Source organism: Saccoglossus kowalevskii, chromosome 2, assembly GCF_978046115.1.
Source record: "Saccoglossus kowalevskii chromosome 2, keSacKowa6.1, whole genome shotgun sequence".
NCBI classification, from domain to species: Eukaryota; Metazoa; Hemichordata; class Enteropneusta; family Harrimaniidae; genus Saccoglossus; species Saccoglossus kowalevskii.
The window spans coordinates 3735570-3759875 of NC_140642.1; the positions used below are offsets into that span (position 1 = coordinate 3735570).

The 24306-nt window shown below is 34.2% G+C and overlaps 1 protein-coding gene across 1 annotated transcript in view; it reads left to right on the plus strand.

Moving 5' to 3' along the window:
* The window catches only part of LOC100376976 (WD repeat and HMG-box DNA-binding protein 1-like), a 33387-nt gene extending 17463 nt beyond the window's left edge, over nt 1-15924 (plus strand). The window contains exons 11-23 of the mRNA XM_006818495.3: nt 517-704; nt 1393-1474; nt 1958-2123; nt 3067-3184; nt 3794-3899; nt 4750-4926; nt 6632-6763; nt 9124-9329; nt 10483-10646; nt 10846-11004; nt 11735-11882; nt 12471-12609; nt 15494-15924. Coding sequence (XP_006818558.1) covers nt 517-704; nt 1393-1474; nt 1958-2123; nt 3067-3184; nt 3794-3899; nt 4750-4926; nt 6632-6763; nt 9124-9329; nt 10483-10646; nt 10846-11004; nt 11735-11882; nt 12471-12609; nt 15494-15706 — 1998 coding nt within the window. The 3' untranslated portion in view covers nt 15707-15924. The remainder of the gene's footprint in view (nt 1-516; nt 705-1392; nt 1475-1957; nt 2124-3066; nt 3185-3793; nt 3900-4749; nt 4927-6631; nt 6764-9123; nt 9330-10482; nt 10647-10845; nt 11005-11734; nt 11883-12470; nt 12610-15493) is intronic.
* The last annotated feature ends 8382 nt before the right edge of the window (nt 15925-24306 follow it).

A 24306-nucleotide genomic window follows, 5' to 3' on the forward strand; every position in this document is an offset into this window, starting at 1 on the left:
TCACAGTTTTAATATAAAATTGTATTACGTATAGAATACAATAGAATGGTGCAAATGTACCACAGTGATGGTGTCGGACAAACTCAGTTGTTGTACATTTTCATACACATCAAATGATCATGTTATAGATTTAATAAAGCATGACATCATTTCTCCTTTGTTGAATTGCACACAGTGTAATTTATGTCTGCCACAGGGTTATCTTGGTGGTAACATTTGCTGTGGAAAGGACATTGTGGTATTGTGATTTCCACTTCTTTACACATTAATTAAAAAGTGAAATCTTCAGGGGGTGTCATCATCATCGTTAAATTCAACATCTGTATGTTTGTTATATGTTGACTCATCAACGAAACCATTCATGACTGACTTTTTTTTTTGGAGCTACACTAGTGGTACTACTTTTTACTTATCAATACACATATAACACCATTACGAAAGTAAATATTCTTACGCATAATATAAAGTCAATGATATGGACCAAGTAGCTGCAATGTATTTGCGTTTGTTCTGCAGGTGTGGAATTCTGTTGGTATAATAAAAGCATACAGTAGTGATGATGAAAATTCCATTGAAATAGAATTCCATGATACTTCATTACACCACGCGATGCATGTCGATAATAACGCAGGGTATACTATGGCATCGTTATCAAGTGAAGCCGTTCTATTTGCAGCACCGAGTCAAGATGATAATACACCAAGGTATGTATCACAATTTATATTGTGTAATGAAAAAGTGTTCTGCTGTCCACTTTGTTGAGCGGAGCTTATCATATGAGTGATTGTCCGTCGTTGTCTGTGTCAATGTTTTACTTTTTCGACTTCTTCTTGAAAACTACAAGCCTGAATGCTTTGATACTTGGTGTATATGTACCTTGGGTAGACCTCTCTTAGATTTGTTTAATTCATGATGATATCTTCAATTTTGGTGAATATTTTTGTCATTTTTGGTAAAAATGTTGTTGAAAACCACAAGTCCATGTGGACCTCTTTCAGATTTGTTCATTTCGTGGTGATATCTTTAATTATCTAATTCTGATGAATATTTTTGTTGAAAAGTGATATTTTTGAATTCTTGTTGAAAACGGCAAGTCCGATTGCTTTGATACTATACATATTGTTCATTTTCTAATGATATCTTCTGTCCTTTAATTGAAATGTGAGGAGCTATCCCAGCCGACAGGCTGCTTGTTATTTTTGTGGGGAACAAAAATTTGGGGGTTAATGTATGTGATCTTTGAATACAATTTTTCTTTAAATTTGACATACATACAACTCGCACTTTGAGAGAATACCTGATATGTAGTTAAGTTATCTATTTTGTGAGAAATGTTGTTCACATTTTATCGACAAACTAGTGTGCTTTCATATTCGTTTTCTATAATTGTAGTCAGTTGATGTGCCTGCACTTTTCATCCTGGGACAATCAGAAAGAATGGAATACCTCTCTGCCTAAAGATGAAGAGATAACAGTAGGTGTTTATCATTCACAATGTTTCACAACATTTACAGAAATTCTGAGAAGTACTTTTGTGGCAGAAAATTGATAACCAATCTTGTTATTCGCCTAATTTGAAGAAACAATAGTTTTAGGTTTGACAGCAACCAGCCAGCAAATATACTGACAATTCTTGTGTATGTTTGAACATTGGATTAATGTCAAAATTGTTAGTTATTTGTTGTGATTGACAGCTAATAGTTTTACACTCTGATGATGAAGACGCGAGAACGTTGTATTTTCAGACCACAAAATCATCCTCCACTGAGTTGTTTGATCAATATTCACCTATCCAAAACAGTAATTCATAAAAAATGTGTGTTTAGATGAGTGAAATATCAACAATAACAAAATTACAATTACAGCATAAATTAAAATTATGGAATTAAAAATTTATACCACATTTCATAATTATACTGCTGTGTAAGCTAATTTGTTTGAATACTTTTATTTACAGGCCCTCACTTTAGGATATGGTTGGGTAGCTGTAGCCACAGATAAGAATTTTATACGTCTATTTTCTGTGGGTGGTTTTCAATATGAAGTGTTCAGTATTGCTGGTCCTATTGTTACAATGGCAGGGCATGGATCTCAACTGCTAGTAGTCTATCATATGGCTACAGGTATGTATAATCTTGGTCCATCTCTTTCTTTCTCAGTCTCCATCAGTTTTTGTGTCTGTTCAACCAGCTGGCCTGTCTGTCTTAGATTACACCACTATCATCCGCCTGCCTGTTCACATCTAATCAAGATCTTTATTATTATCTTTGTTGTGGAATGTTTTCGATTATACGCAAGCTCTCAATACAAAGCAATTCTCGCTATGATGTTTTTCATCATGATTTGACCTAACAGGTCAGGTGTTTCGTAAACCAGTCAAAATGCTGTGTTGTACAGATGAAGTTTTCCGATTATTGACCAAGTAATTTTTTCAACAAAATGCGGGAGTAAATTACTGCGATGTTAAAATGCTGTGATTCCCCCCCCCCCCCAAAGCTGTTGATTTGCAATTTTCTAAAGGTAAACTGAGGATGGAGGGAGTATTTTTCACAGCCGCCAATAAGTCATGTCAAAGAATAGTTTACTTGTTCACACCCCATTCACGATAGTCTTAATGGACACGATTATGCAGAAAACTAAAACAATGTTCTATGACCAGGTTTCACGACTTGACGATCACCTTTTTGGTGTTTCAAAAACGATATGGAATAATGGGTTGCTCCAGTATTGCAACATTGGAGTTCATCCCGAGGAAATAACAGAATAGAAAAGGTGTGAACCATGTTCTGTACGTTTGCCACCATGCACTCTGAAATTAATGCGAGTTTTCTTGTAAAAGCAGGAACCAAACTACCGGAGCAATCACGATTTTTATGCAATAAAATACACTTTTTACATGCATATTTCATAAATGTCATCGACGCCCGATAAAAACACCCTGGGCCTATACTCGGTGATGCCCTCAACTCGTTAAATGTCTAAAAACAGAAGGGTGGGCTTATACTCAGAGAGGGACTTATGATCGGAAAGTACGGTATGTATTATAGAAGTGTACTTGCATTCCAGGGATTCCTGGTGATCAGTGCCTTGGCTTAAAGTTGATGCATGTGACGGGTAAAAAAAGACTTATTTTATCTGGTGATTCATTACCAATTAGTCCTAAGTCTACATTGACATGGTTGGGGTGAGTACAAATATTTGTTTTTTCTAAGCTTCCACAATAAAAAGTCACTTATTATGTTATTTATAAGAGTACAAAATATAGGCATTAATTTTGCAGGAAAAAACATCCTGGAAATAGCAAATATTGCCAAATTGTTGGAATTTTTGTTTCTGTTTCAAAAATTAGACCAAGACTTTGGTAAAAATTATTTTGCAGCGAGTTATTGATTTACCAAATAAATAACTTTTCCAAATAACAACGGATTCCCTAATTGCTTTGGACACTGTTTGTAATGTTTTTCTTTCATTATTATGGGTTTAATAGCATTACGACGCCAGAAATGAAAAGACAAAAATTGTGGTCTTTGGACAATTTTGTAAGATGAAAAGAGTTCTAAATGTTTTTTTCACTGGTTTCCATGGTTAAATTATTTCTTCATATCTCAAAATTTTGTTTGATCATTGACATTTGATGATTATTATTGATACAATTCTTAAAATTGTTAAAGCATTGCAAATAATTTCTATTAATTTTAGTGAATTTCCAGTATAATATACTAGTACTATATATAATTGAATATTGCTAAAACTGCCTTAATTCAATCATTAAATCTTGTTAATTTGATGAAAGGTTCTCCGCAGAAGGAAGTCCAGTCAGTGTTGATTCAAGTGGTGTAGTTAGAATGTTAAACAGATCATTGCTTTCCTGGACTCCTGTTGCCAACACCAAAACACAGGTAGGTAAATATATATGCCCAGTAATATATAGCAACATCATATTGTATTTATTCATATGCCAATTGTACTTCCATATTTATCCAGCTTTATTGTAAGATATGTGCAGACAGTTCAATACTGTGGTCAATACAGCCATAGCACTGTCTCTGTCAATAATGTAATAATACCGTACTCGACCTTTTTAGCGCCTATGCCCGGTCAAGCACCCACCCCCCACTTTTGTGCAATTTTTATATTCAGGGTCACATTCGGCAAATCGCCCACCCCTTCAAAATGCCACTAATTTAAAACTTGGCCTTTGATCATTGCTTAACGAATACTGGTAATCGTTTTTATATCCATGATACAGCATGGATATCAACTGCCGTGAGTATGTTGTGAATGCGTAGACCACGGTATCCGTGCATAAACTACGCTTCAACAATGACCTGCTAATAAACGTAAAATGCGGTAAATATTTCGTGCCGTATTCAGTTTACCTGTAAAAAATTGCTAGTTACCATTTAAAAAAAACAAAAACAGTTTATTCACCGAAATCAATTCCAACAGATCATATTGATAATTCACTTCCGCATTGCGTTACCAGAAAATCTTCAGGAATTACTGTGGCCAATACAGCCACAATTTTGTGGATGTCCCTATTAACGATACTTTGTATCTTCTGAAATTTTCACTGCTACAAAATTTGTTTATTTTCTCTGATTTGCAAAATTCACCAAACAATTGGCGAAGTTAAGTGTGTTGCTTATATGTAATACATAACATTTCCTATATAATCATCTTACTTTGATGAATACAGAGGTTTACTTCATCCTTCAAGTCCACTGATCTCTCTCTTTTTTTTAACAGTGTAAAAGTAGATCAGACAATTATTGGGTAATTGGTGTTCATGAAAACCCATTACAATTGAGGTGTATATTATGCAAAGGATCTCGGTTCCCAGCTACACTTCCAAGGCCAACAGTATCTATATTACAGTTTCAAATACCATTATGTGAGATGACCACTGACAAAGGCAAACATGAGGTAAGTTGTAGTAACGTTATCTATTTACTAATAACTGTATATACCGTAATTATGCACTACCCGTACTGTCAATATTTCTTGTTACTGTACCCGTACTGTCAATATTTCTTGTTACTGTACCCGTACTGTCAATATTTCTTGTTACTGTACCCGTACTGTCAATATTTCTTGTTACTGTACCCGTACTGTCAATATTTCTTGTTGCTGTACCCGTACTGTCAATATTTCTTGTTACTGTACCCGTACTGTCAATATTTCTTGTTACTGTACCCGTACTGTCAATATTTCTTGTTACTGTAACCATACTGTCAATATTTCTTGTTACTGTACCCGTACTGTCAATATTTCTTGTTACTGTACCCGTACTGTCAATATTTCTTGTTACTGTACCGGTGCTGTCAATATTTCTTGTTACTGTACCTGTACTGTCAATATTTCTTGTTACTGTACCCGTACTGTCAATATTTCTTGTTACTGTACCCGTACTGTCAATATTTCTTGTTACTGTATCGGTACTGTCAATATTTCTTGTTACTGTAACCATACTGTCAATATTTCTTGTTACTGTACCCGTACTGTCAATATTTCTTGTTACTGTACCCGTACTGTCAATATTTCTTGTTACTGTACCCGTACTGTCAATATTTCTTGTTACTGTACCCGTACTGTCAATATTTCTTGTTACTGTACCCGTACTGTCAATATTTCTTGTTACTGTACCCGTACTGTCAATATTTCTTGTTACTGTACCCGTACTGTCAATATTTCTTGTTACTGTACCCGTACTGTCAATATTTCTTGTTACTGTAACCATACTGTCAATATTTCTTGTTGCTGTACCGGTACTGTCAATATTTCTTGTTACTGTACCCGTACTGTCAATATTTCTTGTTACTGTACCGGTGCTGTCAATATTTCTTGTTACTGTACCCGTACTGTCAATATTTCTTGTTACTGTACCCGTACTGTCAATATTTCTTGTTACTGTACCCGTACTGTCAATATTTCTTGTTGCTGTACCCGTACTGTCAATATTTCTTGTTACTGTAACCGTACTGTCAATAGTTCTTGTTACTGTACCTGTACTGTCAATATTTCTTGTTACTGTACCCGTACTGTCAATATTTCTTGTTACTGTACCCGTACTGTCAATATTTCTTGTTACTGTACCCGTACTGTCAATATTTCTTGTTACTGTACCCGTACTGTCAATATTTCTTGTTACTGTACCCGTACTGTCAATATTTCTTGTTACTGTACCCGTACTGTCAATATTTCTTGTTACTGTACCCGTACTGCCAATATTTCTTGTTACTGTACCCGTACTGTCAATATTTCTTGTTACTGTACCCGTACTGTCAATATTTCTTGTTACTGTACCCGTACTGTCAATATTTCTTGTTACTGTAACGGTACTGTCAATATTTCTTCTTACTGTACCCGTACTGTCAATATTTCTTGATCCTGTACCCGTACTGTCAATATTTCTTCTTACTGTACCCATACTGTCAATATTTCTTGTTACTGTAACCATACTGTCAATATTTCTTGTTACTGTTCCCATACTGTCAATATTTCTTGTTACTGTACCCATACTGTCAATATTTCTTGTTACTGTAACTGTACTGTCATTATTTCTTGTTACTGTACCCATACTGTCAATATTTCTTGTTACTATACCCATATTGTCAAAACTTTTCGGCAGGAGGAATACTGGCGTTCAAGATACTTCAGCAGTCACTACAAGTATAATAAATCGCTGGGATACGAGACTGATGAAATTGCAGAGAAAGAGTCACATAAGAAACTTGACAATACATTAATGAAATTGTTTGCTGTAAGTTCAAAATATGATTATCTACGTTTGTGTTGCCTTGTTTTGTTGGAATTGCAACGATTGAACTGTAAATTTTTATTTTGTTACTGCAGCAATAAGAAGAACCAATATGTCATTTAAATACTTTAAGACCAACGAAAAACCAATTACAACCATTAGAAAATGAGTTTTTGTTGTGAAAAACAAAATATACATGCACCAATGATGGTTGTAGTGAGTGTGATATTATCGATAAGAACTATGTATGCAATGTTTATATCAGTGCAATAATCATTGTTTATATGACTATCTAGTGTTTGAACTCAATGGCACCCACATTACCTGCAGCTGACATAATAATAATTATTAAATGCAAATCAATTAAGTGCAAATCAAAACCCAATATAGAAATGCAGGTGAATCAGCTTGGAAGAGAATATCTTTCTGGCAAAGTTGTCAGTGCAGACATTGGTTTCCTCCTAGTGAATTACATTAATTAGTCCCCGTTTGAACGCAGTCCGAAAACGTGTGTGCGTGCGTCCGGACCTGTATCTTAAAAATGCCTGGACCAATCACAATCAAACTTCACATATATATCATACATGATATCATACATATGCACGTCAATTTGTTTCACGATCTGATTCAAGATGGCCGAATGACGACCATTTTTGTGCTAAAAATCATCAAAAACAAGCATTTCTCAGCTGTTAACAGATGGATTTTGTTCAAACTTGGTATATACATTAGACATTATAGGACCTTGATGCAAATCATTTTGTTTTACGATCTGATTCAAGATGGCCGAATAGCGGCCATTTTTGTGCTATAAAATCATCGAAATCAAGCATTTCACGGCTGGCTGTTTACAGATGGATTTTGTTCAAATTTGGTATATATATTAGACATTATGGGACCTTGATGCAAATAATTTTGTTTTTCAGATAAGATTCAAAATGGCCAACTGGCGGCCTTTTTGTTTTAATGAATGTGGTTCTCATGCCATATCTCTGACTTGCTTTCACTGATTATGTTTCAATGTTAAATATTCATTATACATCATGTCATAGATAGACAGATATATTGGTTTGACGATCCTATTCAAAATTGCCAAATGGTGGCCATTTTTGTGCTAAAAAATCATCAAATATCAAGCATTTATGAATAGATTTTGTTCAAACTTGGTACATATGTTAGACATTACAGGTTCCTGATGCACATCATTTATTTTTCAGATCGGATTCAAAATGGCTGTCTGGCGGCCATTTTGTTTTAATGATTGGGCTTCTAGAGCCATATCTCTTAAATGCTTTGACTGATTATATTCAAATTTTATATATTCGTTATACATCATGTTATATATATACATGTATTCAAAATGGCTGATTTTGAATGCTGTTCCAGTACTTTTTTGACGATCAGATACAAATGTCAATCATTTTAATGTTAAAAAAATCATATTCCTGACATGGTTATATTCCAGCTAAATTACTATAAACAAAACTATACATCTTAAATTTGATAACTAACGGGGACTGTGCCATGCATGGCTTGTTATTATTGTGTTAATTATATATGGATATGCGAGGCACCACTTTTGGTGAAAATCACTGTCTGGGAGACCAAATTCCTAAAAAACACCCCTGAAACAAATTTACAAAAAACACATATTTGTTGCATAGTACATGTAGAATAATCACGTAGTTAAAACATTAATTTATGGTCAACTGAGCACAAGCACATGTACATTAGTTTAAAATCATTGACCTATCATTGCCATATATCGTACATGATATCGTCACAGCATAACTACAACCCCATTGAAAATGTTCATTATAAATTATATATAATTGACACTCTGTAATCGTCATTGCTAACTACGCCAAGCTTTGCTCAGGTGTTACAAATAGTAAATATTGTTTCAATTTTTGCTTGTATATACGTACAATTTAGACCTTTATGTGGGACATAATTTAGACTTTTTAACACATGGACTGCTAAAAGCCTCTATTTATAGCCAAAATCAATAGGGAAAATAGTGTCAGCAAGTTTAATCCTGATGTGCTCTACTTTGAAACTGACAGACATTGTACATTCACTTTTATTGGACAAAAATTTGATCAAATTTTTAAGTTTTGTGAGATGTTTACAGCATATTTTAATTATTAAGTACAAGATAAATTAATAATGGCAAGATGGAGAACACTGTTGACTTGTGCCATTTTAGGCTAAGAAGATGGTATCTTATTTGATACACAGTATCAGTTCGGTATGATATTCAGGAATTGTCTTATTCTGTGTATCAAATTATAATCTTTTGTTGCGAGTCATAAAATCTATGCTCTGCTCAGTGAATAAATTTACATAATTTCTGTATTCAGCTTGCATGTAAAACAGACCGTGATTTTCGAGGTGCTGAGATTGCTGAGTTGATGTCTGATGAGTTCACCATTAGCCTGGCTATAAAATATGCAAGCAGACTGAAAAAAATGTCTTTAGCTCAGTACCTTAGTCAACTGGCACAACAGAAATCTGAAGAAGATAGGGAGCCTGAAGATGAGTTTGACGGATACAATGCAGACTCGATGTAAGTTTTTGAATTCCACAAAATTTTCTCTACGCCGGAATTATCACGTAACCATTTTGTTATCAGGTATGGTAGGATCTAAAAAAGAATGAATCAAACAAACTATTTACAAATCATGTTCGCTGAATGTTATTTGCGAATCTCTTCCAGAATTATCAGCCACAACCAGTAATCACAGCAGAGACAAGTTTTCAAATTTATACAATCGTTAAACCCAAACACAAGTATATTTTTATCGTTTTAATAGTTAACCCAAACAAAAATAGCTATAAGCTGGGCTATCATTGGATGAATTTATTTGATGCATCAACATAATTAGCAGTTCCAAACAAAAATGGCTATAAGCTGGGCTATCATTGGATGAATTTATTTGATGCATCAACATAATTAGCAGTTCCAAACAAAAATGGCTATAAGCTGGGCTATCATTGGATGAATTTATTTGATGCATCAACATAATTAGCAGTTCCAAACAAAAATAGCTATAAGCTGGGCTATTATTGGATGAATTTATTTGATGCATCAACATAATTAGCAGTTCCAAACAAAAATAGCTATAAGCTGGGCTATCATTGGATGAATTTATTTGATGCATCAACATAATTAGCAGTTCCAAACAAAAATGGCTATAAGCTGGGCTATCATTGGATGAATTTATTTGATGCATCAACATAATTAGCAGTTCCAAACAAAAATGGCTATAAGCTGGGCTATCATTGGATGAATTTATTTGATGCATCAACATAATTAGCAGTTCCAAACAAAAATGGCTATAAGCTGGGCTATCATTGGATGAATTTATTTGATGCATCAACATAATTAGCAGTTCCAAACAAAAATAGCTATAAGCTGGGCTATCATTGGATGAATTTATTTGATGCATCAACATAATTAGCAGTTCCAAACAAAAATGGCTATAAGCTGGGCTATCATTGGATGAATTTATTTGATGTATCAACATAATTAGCATTTCCAAACAAAAATGGCTATAAGCTGGGCTATCATTGGATGAATTTATTTGATGCATCAACATAATTAGCAGTTAATTATTTTAAATGAAAAAATTGTAAAAACATAATAAATCAACATTCATAGCTTAATACAATGTAGCACTAGGCTATAGAAAATGAAGTAAATATCTGATTTGTTGTAGGTACAGTCAAGCAGACACACAGCAATACACACAAAATAGTTCTTACAAATCACATAATGGTACCAGAAAAGATGATGAAGAGATGTATATGGATGAGGAGAGTAACCATAGCAACAAGAGTGAAGACACCACTGAGAAAATGGTTATACTGAAACCAAAGAAAGGTACAGAATATAACTAACACCATTCTATAATAAAGTCAGTTTTCGATATTTTACATCTTGACAAAACATTCCCAATGCTTTGATTAATGTTTTCAAAATATGACAATATCACATTAGATGATTAAACAATTATATAACCAAAAAACAAATGATATCACAACTGATTCTCATACTTCTCATATTACAACTACGCTTGTAGTTTCAGCTCCCAAGTTGGTTGCCGCATCACAAGGTAGAAAGAATCCATTCAAAGTGACTGATAATGATGAGACAGGTACAACTATCATCACACGGGGTTCATCAGTCTTCGACAGTATGAAGAAAACGACTACATCTACCAAACAATCACAGAAAAGTCGTAAGTCATTTTAGTTTGTTTAACAAGTAACTACTGTCATATTTATATTTATAAACTGTTGGTTTTGGTCCTCGGTGACTGGAGATGTGTACTATCATTTCTCACACTGTCGGTAGTTAAGCTTTAATAGATTTTGTACATGTACCTAGAACACTTTAGTTCAAGGAAGCTAAAAGATAAGTCATAATGGTATACATAAGCATATTGATTTGTTTTTGTTTCATTTACCTTTGGTCAAATGCTAGCCATATTATGAAGTTACCTAATTTATTTTGGTGATTTGATTCACAATAGCCAACTATTGACTGTCTGTTTCTTGTGTACCATAACCGTTTCTCAGGTACACTTGAACTGACTTTGTTTAAATTTGGTACAAAAGTAAGACCTAATGTGCGAGTATATTCTCTTCAGCTGATCGGGTTTTTATAAAATTTAACTGACTGGTAGCCATTGCTATCCAACAAAATTTGAGCATGTCATCAACCATTTCTCAGGTATGCCTAGACCAAATGTAATCACAATTTGCATGAACAGCACATGTTTTTCTATTTGATTTGATTCAAAATGGCCAACTGGTGGCCTTGTTGGTTTTATTTGTATGTGTCCTTAACTTTTTCCTAGACCTTGTCTACACAAATTTGTGAAATTTAATTTTGGCAAAATACAAATGGGAACTTTGACAATGACTTGTTGAATAAATATGTCTGGTTTTCTGTGTTTTTGTTTGCAGCAAAAGGTTTTGAATTGAAGCCTACTGTGACAAGACAGCCAAGAAAAATGCAGGCTACATTATTTCAGAAGAAAAATAAACAAAAGGAAACTCTTACAAATGGAGACGGAATGGACACTAACAGTGACGACAGACCTGTCTCTAAAAAGTCAGTTGCGTCTACTGTGTACCACTGTAATTTTCTAAAACAATTGTCACAAATTTTACAAATTGGGCAAATTTTGTAGCAGTAATTATCTACTTGTGATCAACAACTGGTCTTTGGTAATCTCCACAAATGTTTGTAGATTAGCATCTAGTGAGGATTCATAGTTTATGATATATTCAATTCTCAGTACTCACAGGCAATGAAGCAATGTGTAAACAGTGTATTATTTATGGTAACCTGTTACCTTCAATAATTGATGTGTACATGACATTTAGTGCTTTCTTCACTCATCCAGTGCAAAATAAGTACCATAATTTGTATTTTAATAACTTTTGAGGGATCTTGTTTTTGTACCTTTCTGGGGTAAACCAAGCATGAAAAAACAAATTGATTTGTTTCATTCATTTATGTAGATACTGTACGAGTATCTTTTAAAGTGATGAACAATTTGTCTACCATCTGAATTGGTGAGAATGGTGTCAAATGTTAACTTCAGTCAAAAGCACTTTGGTCATATGTTAAAACCAGTTCATGTATGGTAACAACAAAATGCCATAAGTTGACATCATAAAATATTTTGTTTTTCAGACCAACTATGTCAGCATTTCAGATGTGGTTTAAACATAACAAGTCTTCATTGCAAGATGATCATCCAGAGTTAGATGAAGATGAGATCATGAAAGTAGCAACACAGTCATATAGAAAACTAACCACTGAGGAGAAAAAGGTGATTATTCAAATAAAACACATTGGTTAAAGGGCACTGGTTGTTGGAATTGTGGTGTTTGATATGGGTCCCACACTATGCATAGCAACATGTACTAATGTGGGTCCCACACTATGCATAGCAACATGTACTAATGTGGGTCCCACACTATGCATAGCAACATGTACTAATGTGGGTCCCACACTATGCATAGCAACATGTACAAATGTGGGTCCCACACTATGCATTGCAACATGTACTAATGTGGGTTCCATACTATGCATGGCAACATTTAGTAATTTGGGTTCTATGCTATGCATTGCAGTACATTTGTATTTAGTAATGTTGGTTCCATACTATGCTTGGCAGCATTTACTAATGTTGGTTCCATACTATGCATGGCAGCATTTACTAATGTTGGTCCCATACTATGCATGGCAACATTTACTAATGTGGGTCCCATACTATGCATGGCAACATTTACTAATGTTGGTCCCATACTATACATGGCAACATTTAGTAATGTGGGTCCCATACTATGCATAGCAACATATACTAATGTGGGTCCCATACTATGCATAGCAACATTTAGTAATGTGGGTCCCATACTGTGCATGGTAGCATTTAGTAATGTGGGTCCCATACTATGCGTGGCAACATTTACTAATGTTGGTCCCATACTATGCGTGGCAACATTTACTAATGTTGGTCCCATATGCCTGGCAACATTTAGTAATGTGAGTCCCATACTATACATGGCAACATTTAGTAATGTGGGTCCCATACTATGCATGGCAACATTTACTAATGTTGGTCCCATACTATGCATGGCAGCATTTACTAATGTTGGTCCCATACTATGCATGGCAGCATTTAGCAATGTGGGTCCCATACTATGCATGGCAACATTTAGTAATGTGGCTTTCATACTATGCACGGCAACATTTAGTAATGTGGGTCCCATACTATGCATGGCAGCATTTAGTAATGTGGGTTTCATACTATGCATGGCAGCATTTACTAATGTTGGTCCCATACTATGCATGGCAGCATTTAGCAATGTGGGTCCCATACTATGCATGGCAACATTTAGTAATGTGGGTTTCATACTATGCACGGCAACATTTAGTAATGTGGGTCCCATACTATGCATGGCAGCATTTAGTAATGTGGGTTTCATACTATGCATGGCAGCATTTAGTAATGTGGGTTTCATACTATGCATGGCAACATTTAGCAATGTGGGTTTTATACTATGCATGGCAGCATTTAGCAATGTGGGTTTCATACTATGCATGGCAGCATTTAGTAATGTGGGTCCCATACTATGCATAGCAACATTTAGTAATGTGGGTTTCATACTATGCATGGCAGCATTTAGTAATGTGGGTTTCATACTATGCATGGCAGCATTTAGCAATGTGGGTTTCATACTATGCATGGCAGCATTTAGTAATGTGGGTCCCATACTATGCATAGCAACATTTAGCAATGTGGGTCCCATACTATGCATGGCAGCATTTAGCAATGTGGGTTTCATACTATGCATGGCAGCATTTAGCAATGTGGGTTTCATACTATGCATGGCAGCATTTAGCAATGTGGGTCCCATACTATGCATGGCAACATTTAGTAATGTGGGTCCCATACTATGCATGGCAACATTTAGCAATGTGGGTCCCATACTATGCATGGCAGCATTTAGCAATGTGGGTTCCATACTATGCATGGCAGCATTTAGCAATGTGGGTTTCATACTATGCATGGCATCATTTACTAATGTGGGTTTCATACTATGCATGGCAGCATTTAGTAATGTGGGTTTCATACTATGCATGGCAGCATTTAGTAATGTGGGTTTCCATACTATGCATGGCAGCATTTAGCAATGTGGGTTTCATACTATGCATGGCAGCATTTAGTAATGTGGGTCCCATACTATGCATGGCAACATTTAGCAATGTGGGTTTCATACTATGCATGGCAACATTTACTAATGTGGGTTTCATACTATGCACGGTAGCATGTGGGTCAAATGTATTGTTTATTTACAAACACTTTGTACACTTTTAGACAGACATTCATGTTACTGTGACAAACACAATTTATGAATTAAACAATTACAAATTGTTTTGATATGAAAATTAAAAAATGTTATAAACAAAGGGATTTGATATCTGCTTTTTGTCATAGCATATCTTGTTGAGTCAAGACTGCTCACAATAGACATACATTCGGGACAGTTGCCACAAACTTTACTCTGATTAAATAGACATGTTTTTTTCAAAAAGTGGTATAAATAAGATTTCACTATATTTGTCCAAACAGGGACCTCGCATCTGTACATTCTGTCACCTGTTTGTACCTTACACATGCCTCAAGTTCAAACTTCACACATACATCATGCGTATAGGCACAGATATGCACATTTCAAGATGGCTGAATAGACTGTTTAGTGCTATGATTAATTACAATTTGTTGCCAGAAACAGATTTTGGTCGTGAAGGATGGATTTTGTTCATTTGTTATATACATTGATTTATTTCAAAGCTAAAGAAATTAATGCTAAAATCAAACATTTCTGTCTCTTCCGAACTTGATACATACATCATTTTGTTTTTTTAAATAGAATTTGAAATGGTCATTTTTTTTTCAACAAATGTTGTTCCAGAGAAATTTTTTTGACCAATCCTATAACAAATTTACAACATCACGTCACACACATGCGTATGTGATAAAATTCAAAATGGCCCTTATGGCATACATTTTAAAACCGTCATTTCAGAACCAGATTGAATGAAACTATGATTTAAATGGTTTCATTTGTTTTGCTAATATACAAGCCTGGGACTGTCATTTGAATGACTTGAAAATTATTAGAATAACATTCTTTTCATTTTCTCAGGAATGGGGAGAGAAAGCCAAAAAGGAACCTGGATCTCAAACTGCTGAGCAGTCTGACAAGAAGCGCAAACGAGAAGAAAACAATGAAGAATTAACAGAAACAATTCCAAGCAAAAAGAAAACTTTTCCAAAAGAGTTAGACTGTAAAACCAAAAAACCTCTGTCAACTTCTACTAATGCTAAACTAGCTGGTTTTGCTTACAACAAAGATTGAAAAACGTCTGTATCGTTGTGATGGTGATGGTGATAAGCTTAGGGAAAGAAGAAACTGACAAATGTCTTTGCTTAATCACAGACTCCATTTTGTAACTTATACCCTGTGAAGGTTTTGTGTATTCTACAGATCTAGATTTCATAAATATTATTGTTTTTATGCACTGCAAATATCTATGAAACTTTTATTACTTAAAATAAATATTATATAAACGTTTATTTCTTGTATCATTAATTGTGAAGTAGACCAATGTCTTAACTCATCTGTGTTTTAAAGTAAGGTATTTACAGAATTTTTTACTTCCGAAATTATTTAGACACATGTCATCAACTTTAGATTTATACTAAATATGAAACAAGCAGCCAGTCGGCTGAGATAGCTCCGCTGTTAGCAATGCACATTTCAATTAAAGAACTGAAGATATCATTAGAAAATGAACAATATGCATAGTATCAATGCAATGGGACTTGCTGTTTTCAACAAGAAGTCAAAAATATTCATCAAAATTAGAGAATTGAAGATATCATCACGAAATGAACAAATCTGAGAGAGGTCCACATGTAGTACCTAGGCTAGATATGTAATATCAAAGCAATCTGACTTGCAGTTTTTAACAAGAAGTCGAAAATATCACTTTTTACCAAAAATGACAAAAATATTCATCAAAATCAGAGAAATGAAGATATCACGAAATGGACAAATCTGAGGTTCAACCAAGGTACCTACCTACATACCAAGCATATTTGGGCTAGCGGTTTTCAAGAAGTCAAAAATAGCATTTTTGACCAAAACTGACAAAAATATTTGCTATAAATAAGACAATTGATATTATCCACACGAAATGAACAAATCTGAGAAAGAACCACCCAAGGTACCGTCCTAGAAAGTTTCACAGCTATACAGAAAATGTGAAGACTGGACAATCGGTAATACTATAAGCTCCAGTTGACAGCGTTGCTAAAAATGAACATTTTTGGGAAAATTTTCAAAAATATCCATAAGCCTTAATTTTATAACTACATGTACATTTTTTTACTGTAAGTAACCAAATACAACAGTTTGAGATATGAGGCTTTATTTTCATAATAAATGTTCCCTTATATATATGCTCTCCAACCCAACCCAATCACAAATTATTTGACACTTGGCAGGGTCAAATGAGGTCACACAACACAGTAATAACCAAATGGTAACAATTTAATGTTACAAGAATAAATATAAGCAACACAGTAATCTACAATTAACATATTTGGAGCAGATCTGGAAAAAAAATTATTTGTTAAAATATTACTTTTCTTGACTGCAATTTCCATAACCAAATACGCTACTAATATAGGAGATATGGTAATATTAAGGTGAAGATATGAATATGGTGGTACATATGCTGTACCACTGTTTGTTCAACTATTGACAACAAATTTCTGTAGCATATCTGTGGTTTTTTGGTTGAGATAGAAAAATACTATTAGAGGTGAGAATGATTACTCAACATTCTGAGATTACTTAAAAGATGTGACACCAAGGAATTTGCATTTTTCTAGTATTTCACACGGTGCGACTCCAACAACATTTGACTCGTCCTGAATTGCAGACAGTTCCTCACCGAATCCATCAAGGATAAACAAGACAGGTTTGTCTTGATGGCGTATTCCCCATAACAGTTCATCCTTCATATTTGTGTAAGTGGGAAGGAGTTGATGGAATACAGCATCCATCAAGTCATCATACACTTCCATCTGATATGTGTCAATGTGGAATACAAGGAAGTATTCACTGGAAGCGCCATATGCCCATTGTTGGGCATACACACTACCAATGAAGGTCTTCTTGAACTTCAGGTATATGTCTTTGAGCACATTTATCATCTCATCTATCTGTGACGGGTAGTTTGGGAAAACATCTGTCCTTATATTTACCTCATTAAACTTCTTAAATATAGTAACTTCGTTAAATTTATGTTCAGTTGCACGCACTTCACACAACGGTAATATTGTACTTGGTATAGCATTACAGATTGTACTTCCTGTTTTTAATTTACATCCATCATTATCTATTCCATCAATAATGTATAGTATAGGTTTCCCTGTGTCTGCAATATGCTGTAAAAGTTCATCTTTTGATACACCAATATTCTCCGGTAAGAGTTGATCATACACTGCATCTATTAGATCACAATCATCACTTAGTAGTTTAGCATGCACGTGAAATGCTAATGTGTACTTCTCATGTTTCCCTGTAGCCCAGTCATATGCTAACTTTGTGCCTTTGATTGTCAGCCCTGCTTGTCTCCTCTTCATCAACTTCGTTCGTAGCTTGTTAATATAGTTCGATTGTCGGTTACCACAATCTAAGATTCGAGCATCTTCCCTGACACTGGTCGATTTACCGGTTAATGCAAGGTGGTGCATATTGTTGATATACGTGTGGCGAAGACTTTCTCGCAAAGAACTTATCAAAGAACTCTTACCACGATTGCGAAAACCAAGACGCCTAAGAACTATTTCCTGATGATATTGTTCGATTCTGTTTACTTGTGTACTGAGACCAACAACTCTCAATAAATCTTGCAGTACGTCTGTGTTGCCTTCGTCGATGATGCCTCTATTTTGTAGTCCTTTAATCAAATCATACGGGTGTTCAATCTTCTGCAGTGATCTCCTACTGGGCCGCAATTTTGAGGGCAATGCCTCGTACGCTCTTTTTAGCTGACGTAGTTCATCGTCTGTAATATCTTCTGATATCTCGTATATAAGTGCGTTAAAAGGGTCAAGCATATATTTTTCGTTCTCCCATTGAGAATCTTGTTTATCTCCGTGCCAGTCAGGTGTGGTCGCCATCATGGATATGATCAACAATCACGTGATCTGAATTTGGGTGAATGGCCTCAGTAAATCAACTGGTAGTGCACTGAAGCAGCTTCCACTAAAGTACTATGATCCACGGAAATACAAAATTAGGCAAATAGTCGTTCTTTGGAATCATTTAAATTTGCACGAAAAATCGCAACAACTCTAAAATATCAAACTATATTCGGGTATCGCATATTACTTGAATAAGTATATGTATATTGACATTGCTCCAAAGGCTGGTACGTACTGGGGACATTTGCTGAGAGTTTTTATGAGTATCCGATGTTATGTCAGGTGATATTGTTAACAACACTCTTCATAGATATTGTCAACACGTTGAAATAGCTTCATGCAATTTAGTAAATTAGACTCAATGCACAAATTATATAATCTTAATTTAGCTAGAGGGTCAAGTATCTCATTGTGATGTCAATCTGATTAAAATCTGATGTAGTGTACGGGCTTTAATTATTTTGGCTATAAACTTATTTTTAATTTTATTACTTTTGTTATTACTGCCTTTTTATTTTATTATTTTACTTTGATTTTTAAAAAAGAAACACAAAATCAAAATCAAAGTAAAATAATAAAATAAAAAGGCATTAATAACAAAAGTAATAAAAAATAAAATTAAAATAAGTTTATAGCCAAAATAAGTAAAGCCCGTACACTACATCAGATTTTAATCAGATTGATTGTGATGTATACTTTCTGTTAAATTAGCTACATTTTCAATTAGAGATTACAGATTGGCTAAAAAATAACATGCTAGCTAAAAAGACACGTTTTGCAGCATTCGTCTCCGTTATAGTTGGGGTGGTGGTCGGTTTGTGCATGGTTTTCGCGTTACATCAACTTTCAGTGGTTAACATGCGTGGGCCGACTTTATTACTTCACAAACGTACGTTACTCGAAGGCCGTCATATGGCACGTTTGTTTAGCAATACCTCACCTGTGTGTGACCGTTCATGGCTTTACTCAGACTTAAAAGCACTTATAAAGTTGCCATTAAATATGTTTGCAATCGGCGGGTTTGAACCTATCCCATGAACAAACCACAGTTAACATACGTCTAATGTGAGATCGAATAATTACAAGCCATTATTCCGGATTGAACGCGACTGCTACAAAAACAACATGTTATGTAGATCTGTTACCGTGTGTTATTCTTGGTTATTTGGTTTTTTTTTTAAATGATTTTAAAATGATATGGATGATAAATGATTTTAAAATGATATGAATGATAAATTGGAATCATGGATTTCGTGCTAGTATATATATTTCATCACATGTTTCCACAACTTTTAGAGACAAACATTTGAAGGCTAATGCAAATATTACATATACCATTCGTTACATTGTACGCAATGTACCAAATGTAGTACTTCTGTGACTTCAAAACAAACATGGCCGTTTTGACGTATTCGTCATAACTGCTTGACGTGTAGTGCTGGCTTGATTCTTGCACATTTTGGTCACGATCTAGGTAAGCCCAATTTGTAATTGTAAATAGTAATTTTCATTTTGGGACATAGTCATTAAATTATCCAAATATTCCCGCCATTGAGACTACTAACAACGAAACTTGTTTTAATTTTTAAAACTTCAAATCATTCAGTATGATATGCCTAGAGTGTTTTGTGGGGGAAACGATCATTTCTGTGTAAAATGTGCATTATGATAGAATCCTACCCATAATGTTTGAGAAAGTTGTTTATAAATCGCATGACAATGTTTATTGGTTTACTGTGTGACATGGTTACTATGAAATAGCAATCTTTTGTATGTTAGTTACAGTGACATATTTTGAGAATTTTTTTCTAATATTTTTCAGAAATCGTTATTTTTAGAACAATTCCATAGAGCACAATGTTAAAGAAAAATAGCCTTTTTGCCACTTTTTATAAACCCAAATAAATTCTGTGTATTTTTTAAAAATCATGAGTTGGCTTCTACCTTAAAATTATTGTTTTTACTATAGTAGTAACTTTGGTTATTATCCCGATTTGTGGAGACAACGCATTAAATATCATTCTTCTCAACGTACACATGCCTCGCTTTAGTTGATTTTCATTGTTACTTCAGCAATACACATGTGGATGTCAGTTATTTTTGTGATTACCGATTAGATTAGATTTCTCATTATTCGAAAAATATAGTTGTAATATTTATGTCCTTCGTCATTGAAAGAAAGTCTGAGGGCAATGAAAACTGCTGTTTCTTGTTTATGAATATAATGTAGAAGTATTTTGAGATAGGTTTCAACATTTCTATACCTACATGAATAATGACATAACTGCCAAGGTCTGCCATGGAATCTGTGTTGCTTTCTTGTCTATGAAAACTTCGTTTACACAATTTGATATGCATCTGTACTAATTTAGATTCATTATCAAATATTTCCTGAATGAAATTTCTATTTGAAATTGTATTTCAAGTTAGTTAAATTGATGAATTTTAAATGCAAAGATTTCCCAAATATATCAAAGCCGTACGTTTCAAAAACTGTACATTTCAATAAATGAATACCATTTGGGGGGAGGGGGGCTGTATGATTTTGTGAGTTAAATGTTCCTCTAAGAATACTTCGTAAAAATACTTCGTACACAAGTTGTCTTATCATTGAATCTGATCAATGTACCTTCAAAGAGTGGACAATTCAGGTTGATATTGTCTAAACTGACAGAATTAAAATGAGCAAAACTATTTGTTGGGTAATTAATTGTTTGAGATAGATTTAGAATTGTACAAGCGAGTTTCAAGAATGACGTCACCAGACAGCAAATATAGAAACATTCGTCTTCATAGATCATTGAAAACAAAGTATGCTTGATAATTATCGGTCACTGGTAGCATAGTGGTTATTGCATCAGACTCATGATCGGTAGACCCAAGTTCAAATCCTGCCATAGGCTGAACGTCAAAAAGGTCGACCCCTACCCTGGGTGAGTGTGCCACAGACTCAATGGGAAGGCCAATTCCACTGGCCGAGATTCATTCACTAACGAATGCGACTTTGGGGGAACCTTGGTTAAGGTCCGCAGGTGCTTGTGTTCGACCGGGCCTGGTTGACGCCAGGATAGCGCATTACAAATTGCCATTTGACAGAGAGATGGCCACACAGCCCTGTCATGTAGTCCCAAACATGAATATGACTTCTGTGGCAAAATGCACTATGTGTCGTCACTAGCACTTGCAATTTGCACATACAAAAAAAAAGTCAGGAGAGACAACAGTGACACTCAATGTCCGGAACTGTCGCCTGGCACAAAAAATAATTTAAAAAAAAAAAAAAAAAACTGAAAATTGAAACTAATTCGTATCAGTATTTCTTCAGTTATAGACAGTGGCTATGATGTAATGTTTTACCCACAATTCTTTGCAAGTGAATCAAGATGGTGGACTAAATAATACTGATAAAAAGTTGAATAATAGAGAATGAAATATGATATAAAAAAAATTGTAAATACTCATATAGTGATGCTTCTTCGTCTGGAGCATTATGTTGTTTTGGGTCTACTCTTTTAACTTCAATTTATGAAGACAATTTGTGAGTCAGTGTTTAAATGTTATTCTTTGTAGTTGAGCAGATTGTGAGTTCGGTATTGTATCTCAGTCAGTTAAGCAGTAGGTGAGTTAGTTAGTCTTCTACTTGTTAAACTTTTTTTAGATACAATGGTTGTGTCACCATTGATGAAAATGGTACTTGAAACATCGACGAATTATATAATAACAGCTTTCATAATTCAACGAACAATTTTAAAATCAAACCGTCTGAGATGGTGTTACTGATAGTGTGATATTTACATCGGGTTTATCTATGTCTGGACTGGAAACTGGTAATTATGATATTTTCAACAACTGCAAAATGACATTACTAAATTTTATTCTAAACGGTGTGGTAATTTTGCTTGGTGATTTTATTGGCATACTGCATGATAGGGTCAATGATGTCAATAACCAATGTTTTAGCGATACCAATAATTAGTCAATGAACACAGTCATTACATATATCTGGGTCCAAAACAAGTTCCTCCAATTATAGCTGTCCTTGAAGAATATAATAATCTATCTGAACAGTTTGGTTTTAAAACAAACAGTCAAACATCCAATAACTTGTTCACTGTTAAAACAATGATATTAGATATCTTTATCACAATAATTCATAAAAGAAAACACAAGCGAATAAAATACATGCTTGCTTTATTGGCAGTAAATGTCACGATGTTCTATATTTTAAATTGCTTGAATTAAGGTGTCTGCTAACATGTATAAAATGATTAAAAACTTTAAAACCCAGTCTCTTAAACCTTTATGTTAACGACCTCCCAGATATTTTAAACTCAAAAAAATCTGATCCTCCATTATAAATGAATATGAATTTTATTCAGCACAATGGCCTCAGGCCTATGGTACAATAAATCAAAAAAATAGAAAAATACATACAGAGGGATTCCTTTAAATAATTGTTGAATCTACTAGTCACAACTGGTTAAGTAGATTGACTCTGTGTTTAGAAGCGTAGAATACAAATTTTGAAATTTGAAGTACAGATAAGTTGTCAAACTGCATTAAACTAAGAAATTTTTCGTAAGTCTGATTTGACAGATAAAATATAGGTAAATATTTTTTTCTAAGATTTACATAACGTGGACATACAAGGCAAAAATGGTATTCATCCTCAACTAACCCTAAATTACATAATTTACAGATTCTCATATTCCTCGGTATGTTTAGTTTACGATCAGATTCAACCCGAAGGTTGTGGGATGATGTTTTAAGCTGACATAGCGCAGAACGTAACTTGTTGTCTTTAATTAAATGCAAATATTTTTCACATCCAAAATCGATCTTAAAATCTCTGTATTTATCGAGTTTAGGATAATTGTTGAGATCTGTAAACCAAGTTTGTTTGTACATATCATGAACTCTTTGGGTGAATACAGACAAAAAGGAACAGTTATCTTCCACGCCTTGGTTTAACCAAAGTTTAACCAAACAAAACCAAAACCGTGCGAAAATAGTAGTTCTTTGACTTGGAAAGCCCAACATTTACGGTTGTTTTCCGCTTCTTTATACTGGAAAAGGTAACATTGGTAAACATAACGCTGTGTTTGCATTTTTAAAATGTTCAACCAAAATTTAATAATACGTATGTAACGCAAATGGATTAGTGGTAGTCTGCCTAATTCTCCATAAATTACAGGATTTGCTGTGGTTGTAAGCAAATTTAAAATAAATTAACAAAACTTGCGATGTGTTTCCTCAATATTTACCCCTTTGTCAAAACCCCAAACTTCACTGCCATACATCAATATTGGTAAAATTTTACAGTCAAAAATCTTTAAATACATTTGTACATCAATATCACTGTATTTTGCTAGTATCTTTTTTAAAGGAAATATTGCTTTACTCGCCTGCTCGGCAATCACTTTTTGGGATCTAAACCAGCGACCATTATTCGAAAAAGTAATACCCAGATAACAAATTATAAATAAACTCTTACGCTAACTGTCTTTTTATGCAGATGACAGCGTAATTTTTAACTTTTTTAAGTCAATATTCTTATATTGCTCGGAAGTACGATTTACTGGAAAATGAATAAATTCTGAGAATTTGAAATCATGATCACCTTAAGGTAGAAGCCTACTCATAAATTAAAAAACCCAGAATTTATTCATTTTGCAATAAATTGTACTTCAAGCCAATATAAGGATATTGACTTAAAACAAGTTGGGGGTCACCAGCCTT